This window comes from Bactrocera dorsalis, chromosome 6 (genome assembly GCF_023373825.1).
Source record: "Bactrocera dorsalis isolate Fly_Bdor chromosome 6, ASM2337382v1, whole genome shotgun sequence".
NCBI classification, from domain to species: domain Eukaryota; kingdom Metazoa; phylum Arthropoda; class Insecta; order Diptera; family Tephritidae; genus Bactrocera; species Bactrocera dorsalis.
In genome coordinates this window covers 18,156,071-18,170,254 of record NC_064308.1, presented here as the reverse complement: position 1 = coordinate 18,170,254, position 14,184 = coordinate 18,156,071, and the positions used below count along the sequence as shown (strand labels likewise).

The following is a 14,184-nucleotide window of genomic DNA, read 5'->3' as shown; positions in this document are numbered from 1 at the left end:
AAATGTGCGTGATGACGTTTGGTGCGCAGTAGAAGCAATATTGGACCACCATTATGTCGATGACTTCGTTGATAGCTTCAGCTCGGAAGAGGAAGCAATTTCCGTGTCAGAGCAGGTCCGAGCGATTCATATGGATGCTGGGTTCGAGCTTCGCAATTTCGCATCCAATTCTTCGAAGGTATTAGCCGCGCTTGGTGGTACTGATGTTACACGATCGATTAGCAAGAAAGAAGGTGTCGTTGGTGAGAAGGTACTAGGCTTGTTTTGGCAGCCATCATCAGATTGTTTCGGCTTCAAACTGAAATTTCATAACGTTTCTGAAGCGGTGATAAATGGGTAGAGACGCCCTACTAAAAGAGAACTTCTAAGTATCGTCATGTCGATTTTTGACCCTCTTGGGTTTCTAAGCCATTTCGTCATTGGGGCCAAGTTACTTATGCGTGAGCTTTGGAAACACGATGTCCACTGGAACGACCCATTGCCAAACGACGTAAACGCTGCTTGGACGAAGTGGCGTAAACAACTACCCGAGATTGTCAAGTATGCCATACCTCGTTACTATTTCAGAAATGGTGCACCTCTAGTACTTCAACTCCACATATTTGTTAATGCTAGTGAAGATGCCTTCGCCGCCGTTGCTTATATTCGATCTCAATCTATGTCTGGTGAATTTGATGTTGCATTCGTTTGTGCCAAGACAAAATGTGCGCCAATAAAAACCCTTACAGTGCCACGCCTCGAACTTCAGGCAGCGGTTTTGGGCACTCGTCTTATGCAGTGTATCCGCGACGAACATTCTCTAAACATCAAAGATTGTATCCTTTGGAGTGACTTAAAAACGGTCATCAAATGGATACAGAGTGAACATCGTCGTTACAAGCCTTTCGTTCAGCATAGGATAGCAGAGATATTGGCTTCTACAAGCATATCAAATTGGAGATGGATACCCACTAAGCACAATGTAGCCGATGAAGCGACGCGAGCAAATGATTGTATCAATTTTAATCCAACAGCACGTTGGTCACGGGGGCCTCCGTTCTTACGCCAGAACGAGCAAGCCTGGCCTTCTGAAGACATAACAGTTTCTGGAAATGATGAACCTGATGAAGAGCTCCGGCCCAAATTCGCTTTAGTCATCGTGAATTGTAATTTTATTGATTTTAATAGATTCTCTTCTTTTCAAAGATTGGTAAGAACCGTTGCCTGGGTATTACGCTTTGTCAACCATTGCCGTCGTCGTACACAGCCAAATCAATGTTATGGTTTAACAGCCCAAGAAGTAGGCAATGCTAAACGCCTTTTATGCCACATAGTACAACGCGAAGTGTATGCAGCCGAGCTCCAGTCCATTGAAAATGGTCACGACATTGCCCACGACAGTACACTGTTACAACTCTCACCATATATAGACAAAGAAGGTGTTCTTCGAGTATAGGGACGCATTGACGCCGCCAGCTGGCTTTCAATCAGCACACGACGTCCTATTATTCTACCGCCTGATCATGCCTTTACAAAATTATTGGTGCTACATCACCATAGCGTTATGTGCCACCAAAACATTGAAGCTACTATTGGTGAGATCCGCCGTAATTATTGGGTGCCACGACTAAGAAGTGTGTTGCGCAACGTCATTGCTAGTTGCAATGTATGCCGTTTGAATAAAGCTACCCCGTCAGCGCCTTGGATGGGACCGCTTCCGTCGGACAGACTTACTCCTTACGTACGCCCGTTTAGCTACACTGGCCTTGATTACTTTGGCCCAGTCACTGTGACTGTTCGACGCAGTACCGAGAAGAGATGGGTTGCGCTTTTTACGTGCCTTACAGTGAGAGCTGTGCACCTAGAACTGGCTCACGATTTGTGTACTGACTCCTGTATTATTGCTTTACGTAATTTTGTGAATAGGCGTGGTGCGCCCATAAGGATAAGGTCCGACACTGGAAAGAATTTCGTTGGCGCCGACCGAGAAGCAAAACGATTTGCAGAAGTGTTCGCCTGCGGTCGCTTACAAAGTGAATTATCACAGAAAAACATCCAGTGGGTGTTTAATTCCCCATTTAACCCTTCAGAAGGTGGCGCGTGGGAGAGAATGGTACAGTGCGTGAAGCGAGTTCTACGTCACACATTAAAAGAAGTTTCACCAAGAGAGCATACTCTGATTAGTTTCCTGATTGAAGCTGAGAACGTCGTTAACTCTCGCCCACTGACGCATCTGCCTATCACTGCCGATCAAGAACAGCCTCTGACTCCTAACGATTTCATTCTGGGAGCAGACAACACGCCCGAGACTCCTATAGCAGACACTGACTTGGGAAATACTTGTATGCTACGCAAGCAGTGGCGCATCGCTCGTCAATTAAGGGATCATTTTTGGAAGAGGTGGATTACTGAGTATCTACCTACATTGACTCGCCGTGTGAAATGGTGCCGTAGAACGAAGCCATTAAAAGAAGGAGAATTGGTGTTTATATGCGATCCTAACGTTCCACGACGAGAATGGTGCCGCGGTAGAGTGGAGGAAGTATACCCTGGGACTGATGGCGAAGTGCGACGAGCAGATATACGAACTTCCACGAGAGTAAAACAGAGAGCAGTCTCAAAACTAGCCGTTCTGGACATTGATGGTGGTGAATCTGGTTGATTCACGGGGGTGGGGATGTTGGCAACCCTTGCCCATATACATATAAGTATTGTAATATTCAATTTCTATGTTTATTTTACAGTTGAATGTTTCATTTTCATTTCTCTTTAAATTGTAGCGAACTTCATATTATATACATTATTCCTACTGTAAAGCTTCTGCTTACTTGTTTGTGCAATTTGTATATTTGCCATTTCCCCTTCTTCGCATAAGCATAAGCAGGTAGGCGCAAGCTCTAATTAGTTTGGGCTTACATATGCTATATACTTGTTGTTTGTAAGCTGCAGTATGTTTTCCCTCTATCCTAGCTGTGCTGATCTGCACGGTAAATGCAAGTGCCTTTGTGCATATATGCCAGTGCATATCGTGTTTCAGTTTATTCATCGATCAGCCAGGAAAGTGGAAGGACATACTGCGGTAAGTAATAATCAATAATATATGTAATTATTTATAAATGTATATTGCCTTACAAATTCTTATTTAGAAATAAACCATTTGGAACCATTTTGAACCATTTGGAATTATTTGGAACTATTTGAACACTACTCCATTTGAAGCCGTTCGGAAGCAAACCAAATGCGTTAAACTCGCCCCACTTGATTGATGACAGTTTCTATTAATAAGATTATAACTACTAGTTAATGAGCTATGCATTTTTGTAAAGCAACTTGTGTTAGTTTACAAAAAAATTGATCTTAAAAGCATTTCGTGTGTTAATAAAGCATTGCTTTTTGGGGGAAAATACTGGTGAATTTGGGCTCTGCACCAGGGAAATCACCCGTTGACAAGAGATTTGCTTAGTGGGAAAGAGGCGGTATGAGCACCGAGGAAATTGAAGGCATTGGACGCCCTAAAGAGGAGAAAACTCTGTGCAAAGTGGTGACTCGCAAGTTCATAATCTAACGAAATCTAACAAAAACAACGAATTGCTGATTCTAAGAAGTGTTTGAGTTCTCTTTAATCGTAATAAAACCGAACTTTTGCGCCGGTGTGTGGCAATGCGTCTCTATCATTTCACACTGGAGTATAATCGACAGACATTATAGTGGACTGCACATGATGAACCGGTCTTCAAACGTGGAAAGACGAAAAAGTCGGCTGGCAAGGTTATGACATCAGTCTTCTGGGATGCACGTGGTATAATATTCATCGACTGATTACTGAGCCAGTTACAATCCTTTACACTGTGTATTTGGTTGCTGTTCAATTCCACTATTCCAAATATTTGAAGAAGGATCAGTTTGAAATAGTACGCATATACTTCATCGTTTCCGTTTAAATATTCCTCGCTAGAGAGCTCCGATAATAAACGCGTCCGATCGCTGCTAAATTCAAAGACACGCCCACAATTTTCAAATCTGTAATATACTCGAAAATATTTATTTAAGTCATATTTTTTACAATATCTTTTTATGAATTGAATCTGCTTTTTGTTTTAAAGCCTAACAATAAGTTATAAAATCTTACATCTATTTAAAAAGGAGACAAGCTCAATCAAGCGATTGAGCTGTTTTGATTCACGAAACCCGAATGGATGCGTTGGTATTATATTATTTTCGTGGAGGAAAGGAGACATCTTTGATAGTAACACTTTTTCAAATATTTTAGAAGGACAGGGTAGAAGACTAATTGGTCGGTATGAAGACGCCTGTGTTAAGTCTTTCTCAGGTTTATCTATCAAGATAATCTGCGACTGTTTCCTTGAATTAGGATAGTATCCGAGATTAAGAATTGCATTGAAAAGCAAAGAGAGCACTTCTACAGCAATATTTGGTACTTCAATTAGCATTTTTGGGGTAATATTATCATGTCCTGGTGACTTTTTTGGGTTAAGTTCTTTATTAAATAAGGGCCATATAGATCTATATTAAATCAACAATGTATTATATTTAAGGTATTTAATTGCATAACGATTAATACTGATTGGTTAAAATCGCTTCGAAAATTAGCCATTATTTGCCGTAAAAAGTAAATTACAAAAAAATATTATTGTAGGACATCCATAACAGAGAGACATATTCCATCAGGAAGTTTTCTATAGACCTTTCCAATGTGTACGATACATAATACATTATTTTGATAAATTTCGTAGGGTTCAGCCTGCACTGGCAACATAATTGAAAAAAATAAATTATTTACGACATCATAAAATAATCATCACTCAAAAATAACAGTATTTAATAGATGTTATTATACAAATAAACCTTCCTCTTCAATCACTCTATCTCCTAAAAAAACCGCATCAAAATCCGTTGCGTAGTTTTAAAGATTTAAGCACTCGTTTTTAGACTTCTAACTCTTCTTCAGTTTTCTTTGTTTTATCCACTACTACTAAAACCATGGCTTTTGCGTTACGAGGGCTGTTATATATATTTCTGGCCTAATAATGAAAACAGGAATATTTATACACTTTTGCATGTGCTCAAACCAATTTTCGAAGCACGACCTTCACGGAATTCGTCTTTGAGCGAGCGTCGGCCACGATTGAATTTGTTGTACCAGTTTTTCACAGTGTTATAGGATGGTGCTTCATAGCCATACAAAGATTTTAGTTAATCGATGCACTCTTGTCGTGATAATCCACGTCGAAAGTTGTGAAAAATGATCGCACGAAAATGTTCACAAGTTAATTCCATTTTTTGGCCGAGATGAATTTTTTAATTCCCTGTAAATAAAACAACTCACGATTAAATGACAAAACGTTCTGAGTGATGTTATGCTAAAAAATGTCAAACTTTCCAATGGAAATGTCAGATTGCACCTGGCAACACTTAGTGTTTCCTAGTCCAGAAATATATATAGCAGCCTACGTACGAGCTAGCCATTGAAAGCATCCAAAGCAGAGAACGTATATAATAGAGAAGGTACACGATTTAGATATCGTAACTCATCGCAGGGGTAATCGTCTGAGATGAGGGAGTTTCATCACAGACAAATTATAAGCGTGTTTCACCAGAGTTTTTCACCAGGGGACTCTTAAAAAAGAGAATGGAGCATTCTCAGTGTTAAATTAAAAAAATAATGATAATTTCAATCTAATATGTAGTTTGCTTACAGATTCGCCAACAAGCCATCGTAAATATGTATGTTTACAAATTAGCTTGCATACATATTGCGAGCCTCGGAAAAATATTTTAGAATTGTCAAATATTATAAATCGACAACAGCTATGTTGCCACTTTTGTCACTCATTTCTGTGTTTTGCGAGTTTGTAGGGTTGTCAGTTTTCCATTCTAGAAGAAACATCAGACAGTTGTTCAATTTATGATTTTTAGCGTTTACCATCGTCGCAAAACGCCGCTTGTAAGCAAACGCATGGTCGGAGTTGTGATGGTGTCTGCTTTTATGAATGGCTTAACTCTGATTGTTTGTAGTGGGATTGGGTTAGTTACATGAAGTAAAAATTAGTCAAAATAATATATTTTTGAGCAGCACCGAAATGTGTACTCTTTATTAATACTCTTAAGACTAATTTATTACATGTTTCTTACTTCTTTTTATACTAACTAGTATGTTAACCTATTAGTATTTTGTTTATGTACAGATGTATGTAGATTATATTATTTGTTTAGGTTTGTTTACATACACATATATTGTTTCCTTTCCTTTGTTCTAAAGGGTTGTTGTGGTATTCAAACTCAAAGTTGTGTGATGTTTTTTGTAGGGATAGTGCATTTATAATGTTCCAAAGTAAGGTTGTTTTGATGCGTTTTCTTTAATTTTATTTTGATACATTCTGTTTATATCATAAGGAATACGTTCCTTAACTCTTTCATGAATGAAAATGTTTTTATTGTAAGATTTACATAATTATTATACAATTTGAAGAACTAGATTTTCTGTGGTTGGGTCTGTCCCGAATGCGTTTTTCAAAATTTGGTTTTCTTTGTCATATTTCGCTCAATGGAACATTTTGTGCTCCACATTCTCGATAATCCCATATTTCGTTGCCTTCGTGTTTGAATCACTTTAAATATGGTTTGTTATGATGAGGTGACTGCTAATGATGTTTCGTGTTGAAGGTATGTTGACTACGCTGTAATCGTTTGTTGATATTTAGCCTTTGCCCACTGAATTCACCTCGAAGGTAGATGGTGCAGCAACTAAGCATGTAGCTCTGTAGTATAGGCATTGCAGCCTGACGGTTCGGTGATCGGTGAGTCTTGTTGCTCCAAGTGAATGGAATAAAGTCCGCATTGTTACTAGAAAAGGTATTTGCCGCTTTGGCGTTAACTGACATTTCCTCAGATATTCCTAGAGCAATCCACTAGTATTGGTGATACTCGGAAATTCCTCAGGATTAAATCCTGTGGGTTGCGGTATCTAATGTTTCAGTGAGAGGGAGAGAGAGAATATGCCCCCTTTGCGAATTCTCTTTTCTGCGAACGAACGTGTTTCTGTGAGTGGTACAAGCCAAAAATGCAGCGTTCGTTAGAGCAGAGGTACGCGATTAAACTGTGTATGAAACTCGGTAAATCTGCGTCAAAGACGTTTGATATGATCAAGCAGGCTTACCCAGATGTAGCTTTGGTAGTGGTGTGTTTCGGTGGCACCAGGCCTTTTTGAAGGGCCAGTAAGAGGTCGCTGATGAAGACCAAAAAAGGGAAGAATAGGTAGGTAGGTAGGAGTGCAGCCCTACCGGGATCAATTAGCACTTGATGTGCCATTTTGATACACTGTTCGTAGAACCTCCTGTATCTACTATTACGTTTCACTTTCTCTCTCAAACCATTTTGAGGTTTCGATGAAACTACTTAAGTCCGATATGCTTTTAGTTGAAATCCATTTAGGTTTTGGTGCTTGATGGATTCCAAGTGTTTTGTGTCGGATATGTGCTAGAGCTGGGCATTCGCAGAGAAAGTGGAAGATTGTTTCCTTGTTCCCTGCTTCTCCGCAGCCACGGCAGATGTCGTTGTAGGGCAGACCCATTTTGGATGCGTGTTCCCCAAATGGCCAGTGCCCTGTTGTGGTAGCTGTTACTCTGTAAATACTTCTTCTTGACCTATTCTTTTCCTGTCATACGAGTATGTTGGCCATAATTGTTTTGTTATGACGCATTTTGTAATGTTTTTCCACTTGTTATTTGCAACTTGTTGAAATTGTCTACTGATCTCTCTTTTGATCGATACTAGCGGGCTTGATATTAGCTCCGCCTCGGATTCGTTGAGGAAAGCTCCTGCCTTTGCCAACTCGTCTGCTTTTTCGTTACCGAAAATGTTCTTGTGGCCGGGAACCCAGATCAAGTTTAGTTGGAGCTAGTCTTTTATTGAGCTTAGTGCTCTCTTGCAGTTGTGAACTACGCTGGAATTTGTCATGGGTGAAGACAATGCCAGGAGCGCCGCCTGGCTATTCGTAAATATAGTTGCTTTATTTGTATTCCCGTGGTTTTCTAATAGAGCTTCGCAGGCTTTTTCTATGCCCAGTACTTCTGCTTGGAAGATGCTAGCCGAGTTCGGTAGACGTATAGAGAGAGATATGCCCAGATCAGCAGAGAACACCCCCTGCCTTCTCCGCAGTCCATTTTGGACCCGTCGGTATACACTGAGATGACATCCTCCTCTCCTATTGAACCTCTTTTCCATTCTCGTCTAGATGGTATCCTCACCTGGTAGTGTCTATTGAAGTCCTGTTTTAGGAGAATGTAGTGGGATTTATTAATGGTGAGCTTATTTAGGATAACACTATGTCCGTAGTTCTGCTGATTCCAACCACCCAATTCTTTTATTCTTGTCGCCGCAATAGCTGCTGTTTTGTAAAGAAAAATGTCCATTGGTAGTTGATGCAGGATCACATCGGACATGACCTGATTGCACCAGTAACACCTGCACATGCTGCTCTTTATATAACATTTAATTTTTTAATGTTGTATTCTTTGTTTGGCGCTGGCCACCATACCAGAGCTCCATATGTAAGTATAGGTCTTATGACAGCCGTATACATCCACATGATTATACTTGGTTTGAGGCCTCAATTCTTGTTCACGATTCTTTTACAAGTATAGTAGGCCACGTATGTTTTGTTTATTCCTTTTTCTATATTTATTTTCCAGGACTGTTCGGTGTCAATCTCCACCCCCAAGTATTTAGCTGTGAGTGATAGAGTGAGTGTTGTACCGTTTAGTACCGGATGTTGAAATTGAGGTATTTTGGATCTGCTTGTGAATAGCATCAGTTCTGTTTTATTCGGGTTAACTCCTAGTCCATTGTTTTTAGCCCACAAGTTTAACTTTCGAAGTGCTCTTTCCATAATCTCGCTGACTTTTGAAGGATACATGCCTGATACCAACAACCTTACATCGTCTGCATACGCTACTGCTTTCACTCCTCCACCGTTTAGTTGAAGGAGTATTTCGTTCAGCGCTACAACTCATAGAAGCGGAGAGAGTTTTTGCAACATTATGGGCATAATCCCGTCTGGACATGCTGCCTTAAATGGTGCAAAACTATTTATGGCATATTTGATTTTGCTTTTGTCTACTATTTGGAATATCATAATCAGCTGCGTTCAACGGTGGTTCTGATTGAACCCTCGTTTAAGGTGTTTGCTGACTCCCGGGGAAGTGCGTTGTAATTAGTACCTCCAGAGACTCTTTTGCCGAGGAGGTCCAATCACTTCCCTCCGTCCTAATGTAGCCAGTATTAATATGATCTTTGGATAGCATTTTGCTCAGCCTAGCGGTTTCTCTGCAACTTTCTATAGATGTGCAGAAAGATCGCCATGAGTCGTTTTTTAACTTTCCGGACTGCTTTTTTGTATCTTTTCATAATATCTTTATATGGCTGCCAGATTTTGGTTCTAAAACTCTCATTGAAAGCTTTCCTTAGTTGTGTTCTCAAATTCTTGAGTTCACTGTCCCACCAAGGAAGAGACTTTCTCTTTTTCAAAACTGTTAGCGGAGTAGATTTATTGAAAGTTGGGGTTAAGATTTTTTCCAACTTCTCTACTTCTGAATCTAGTTCCTGAGGATTTCCGATACTCTTATTGCCTCCCTTTTCGAGGCATTTTGTTGCTATACTGGGTCCGAATCGCGGCACACGTTAATGAGCGAAATTTATGCAATTTTTTTGTTTTCGGATCGTTGTACTCGCTATCAAAAACGCACTTTCGAAATTTGAAATTTCCTCATTCCATTACGTGTTCTCGTTTGTACGAAAGAATCGAAATCTCACTCGTTAGCTATTTGAGAAACGTTATAGTACAATTAAAAAAAAAAAAGTTTTGAATATATCAGTTAAAAATAATCGGAGGTAAAATGTAAGTTATTTTTCTCTTATTGAGTTTATTTAACATGTATTTTAATTATAGCTGATGATTTAAGGACAAATGTAAACAAAATAAATATGAGTCAAAAAAAGTTGATAAGTAGCTTTATGGTACAGCATCAGAACTTAACAAATAATATTTTGCCTAATTGTGGGCAAGGCAAAGTTGCATTAAATAAGTTATGGGATGCACTGTCGTTAAAACTTAACTCTGCCGGGCCGCCGATGAAAGACGCTAAATTTTGGCGAAAAGTAAGATCAGTAAATAATATTAATTAAATAAATAAAATAATAGATGATTAAAATAATAATAATATACAAAACTAGGTATTTGCTGACCACAATATAAAAAAGAAAACTTCATTCAACAAAGCCTCGAAAGAAATGACTGGTGGTACCGTACGAGGAAAAGCTTCGAACTGTAGCAGAAGAGCAACTCCTTCAAGTTACAGGGATAGATGTTGCCCTAGAATTAAACGTCTTGAGAAACTAATTTCTTTAAAGAAGAGATCGCTGCAAATAAAATAAGAGGTACATAAAGCAGATATGCAAATAAAGGCTGCGGAGTTGCAGATTAAAACTCATGAGCTTGATATTTTAAAGAAAAAAGTTCAGAAATAAACACCAATATATACGATATGTTAATTCCAAGTTCCTGTTTTTATTGAAAATATATTTATTAAAACAAAATATGAATGCAAATGTTGTTAGAACGTTTAATTCATTTATTATCTAAAGACAGCATAATGTAATATCTAATTTTATGACCAATTTTAGTTAATTGAGTCTCATTTCCCGTATCTATTTCTGTATCATTGTTTTCATTTACAAAATATCTGCAATATGTTGAATTTTTAAATTGTATGCAGATGTTATGCAACGCTGCACATACATTGCCGAACTTTGCCATCTTTTCAGGACAATACCGACATATTTTATCATTATGTACTGAGAATTTTCTACCGGCCCACCGGTTGATTGAAGTATTGATGCTACTGCGGTTGTTAAATGCCCGTTAAATTTTATTTCCGATAGGATGAAAGTAAATGCGTCTTTGGTCAGTCTAAATCACTTCCTGTAACTGATTCAAAATTATATGATCTATACTAAGTTAAACGCTATAATTATTTTTTTTTCTTACGCTGCTTCAGGTAAAGCCATGGGATTACTCTTATTACGAATCCTGAACCTTATGGCCATTTGGTGATGTTTTTCATCTGAATCAGATGAACTTGTATAAAAAAAAACACTTTGACCCAGGTCCGTTTTATTGAATGCAAAAACTAAATTTAGTGAATTTATATACAATTTATTACACATATTGTATAAACGTATATTGAATATTTACATTCAATTCAAATTCAAATACTTGTTTTGTTTCGTATTTGAATGTATTCGAAAATGTCATTTACAGCTACACCAGGGAAGTTATTTCATAAAATTTCTGTTCGTTTCGTATCGAGTGCGACGATCCGCACACTCGACACGTTTCGAAATTTCACTCGATACGATTACTTGCTCGCTCACGACTGCCGCGATTCGGGCCTTGGTAAATTTTTCCCATGCTGTTCTTCTAGGGTTCCGGTATGTGAGAGGAGCACTGTATTTCTCGCAGATGCTGAAGAGTATCCAGGAGTGATCCGACATGGAAAGCTCATCGGATACCCTCCAGTTATCCACAACGAGACTGTCTGTGTCTGTTGATAGCGTGAGGTCAAGGACTTCCTCCCACCCCGGAAACCTATCAGAGCTTGGGAAATTAAAAGTTGGCTTATCGCCCTTGTTGCATATACTTAGATTACTATTAAGAATATATTGCAAGAGTGCCTCACCTTTGGTGTTTATGCTGGAGCTACCCAATACGGTTTGCCTTGCGTTTGCATCACACCCTATTAGGATATCTTCCTTCCTGTTCTTCTCTACTAGTCTGGCGAGCGGGGCCGGTGGTATGTGTTCGTCATGGGCCAAGTAGGCCGAGACCAAGAAGAAAGGCTTTTCCTTTTGTTCCACCTTTACCACTGTAATATCTGCTGTGCTGTAATAAGGACAAAGAAATGCGTTTATACCTTTATTGATAAGAATGCATGCCCTAGGCTTATCTTTGTTCCGTGTGTAAAACAGGTTGTAGTTGCTGCTGTTTAGCCCTTTAATGGTATCTTCTTTCTCTTCGAGTGCTGCAGGTTTATCTGTACGCATCTTAAGTTATTGGGCATTTCGGATTTCTTCGATGCCCACATTCCTTAGCAACTGGCTGGCGTCGTCGACTTCTTCCGTGTCGTCTTCGTCAGCCGTTTTGTCGCCTCAATTGGAGGCCTACAAAGGCGTTGCTGATTTTCGCAACACTAGCCGTCAGGAAATCTAGCGAGGCCTGGTCCGCGCACTTGATGACCCTGTAGCCCCTAAGGGTCTCAGAGGAGTCAAATTCCGTGTGAGGACCCGCAGGATTGTCGAGTACAAAGGTTAGCACCATACTCGACAATCTGACGTCGATCTCCACCCATCTTTCCTGTACCGTGCTCTGAGAGGAGGAATTTCCATCTATGATGGTCAAATGCAGGCTATCCCTGGCCACATCGCAGAAATGCCTTGCCGTTGTTGCGCTACTGTGTTCGCCTTCACTCCGCCTCGGTTTTTTAGGCAGAGTTTCTGATGTTTCTGTAATAGAGCGATTCCTTTTCTGTGAAGTGCTCTTCTAGAGGTTCTGATTTCTTCCTTTTCAGGTAGCTTTCATACTCCTCCACTATTAATTTGAGGCGCTTTGTTTCTGCCTCATCAACTGAGGTACCGGCTGCCTGGTCTTTGGCTATCTTCCCTAGTATGAAAACTGCCCTCTGGTACCGGTTTTTCCTCAGCTGATTCTGGGATTTCTTGCGCTTTTTTTTGTTTTCTTCTTTAGCCGCCAGTGCACTTTGGTTGGTGCTCAAGGCAGCTTTGGAGGTGGACGCTTCCTCCCTTAAGTCTTCTGTTTTCACTGCTGTATCTACCGGTATACTTTGGTTGGTATGTCCGGCAGTACACTTACTCGTCTCCTGGCTGGAGGCGAGTAGTTCGTCTTCTTCGGATTCCGTAATGGGAATCCTGTAGTTCATGTCCTTAGTCGTCGCTGTTGTCGTCATTTTGGTTGTTGTAGTAGTTGTTGTTGTTGTTGATGTTGTTGTTGCTGTTGTATTGTTCATATTTGGTCCCGCGAATAAAGCGGAGCCGGTATGCGGAGAGAAGGCTTTTATACCTCCGACCTCGCCCGGGCATCGGAGGGGACCGTTCGCAATCAGCTATTTATTACCCCCCGTTGACCATTCAGCCCTCGGCACGGGTACCTCGACACCTTGGCTTAGGGTGGTGTTAGTGCGGGTATCCTCATACTTCCACAATAAGAGATGGGCGTAAAACCTAGGGTTTATTCATCCATATCACTATTGTCGGATTTATCAGGTGTCCCTCTTAGTTCGTAAGATTGGAGTGCGTTTCCTTTGGGATGCACACTTTACTCTTACTTAAGCCCCTTCGCCACGACAAGGCGAAGAGGAGGAAAGAATAAGCAAATCCAAAATGAAAACGATGCTCATTATGTTTTTTGACATCAAAGGCATCGTCCACCATGAATTTGTTCCTCCTGGACAAACCGTCAACGCCAAGTTTTACGTGGAAGTCCTCAAGAGACTCAAAGGGTCCATCGGGTCCGACAAGACATCGCAGCCGATTGGAAGTTGCACCACGACAACGCCCCCGGAACAGCTATCTAACCAAGGACGCAGAAGGAGCCTATTTTGAAATTTTTTTTTAAAGAATTGTAACGATTGGTTCAATATTTTTTTTTTTAATCGTCTCAGTCTTATTACTTTCCGGACAAACCTGGATATCTAGGTTTGTGTATGCATTATCTGTGTGGCGATGAGAAGATGGTTTTCCAACTCGGGAACACGCCACGCATAACTGGCACGCACTCATGCAATCGTAGTTACGATAATTTGGCAAATTTAGCATAAACATTCGTGATGAGTTCATATTTCGTCGAAGTAAATTGACAAAAGGCAGGTGGAATTGATATCAAACCACTGGAACCGAAATTTGCCTATTTTCAATTCTTATCGAATACGATGTAAAATGTCTTCGGCAATGTAATTTTGTTCGTATTCCAAAATTGACGCGGATTTGAAGGCTGATATGTCGAAGTGACCATCGCGAAAAGTGTGCGAACTTCAGTGGCATCGTCCATCGTTTCCATTGATTATCATGTTCCAGCAATTGTAATTGCTTGCATGCGTCTCAAATGAAATTGGA

The 14,184-nt window shown here is 40.1% G+C and overlaps 1 protein-coding gene across 1 annotated transcript in view; it reads left to right on the top strand.

Moving 5' to 3' along the window:
- Window positions 1-436: 436 nt before the first annotated feature.
- LOC125779685 (putative mediator of RNA polymerase II transcription subunit 26) overlaps window positions 437-14,184 on the top strand; it is a 39,677-nt gene continuing 25,929 nt past the window's right edge. Inside the window, exon 1 of the mRNA XM_049460957.1 lies at window positions 437-1,145. Within this exon, the coding sequence (XP_049316914.1) occupies window positions 437-1,145 (709 nt within the window). The remainder of the gene's footprint in view (window positions 1,146-14,184) is intronic.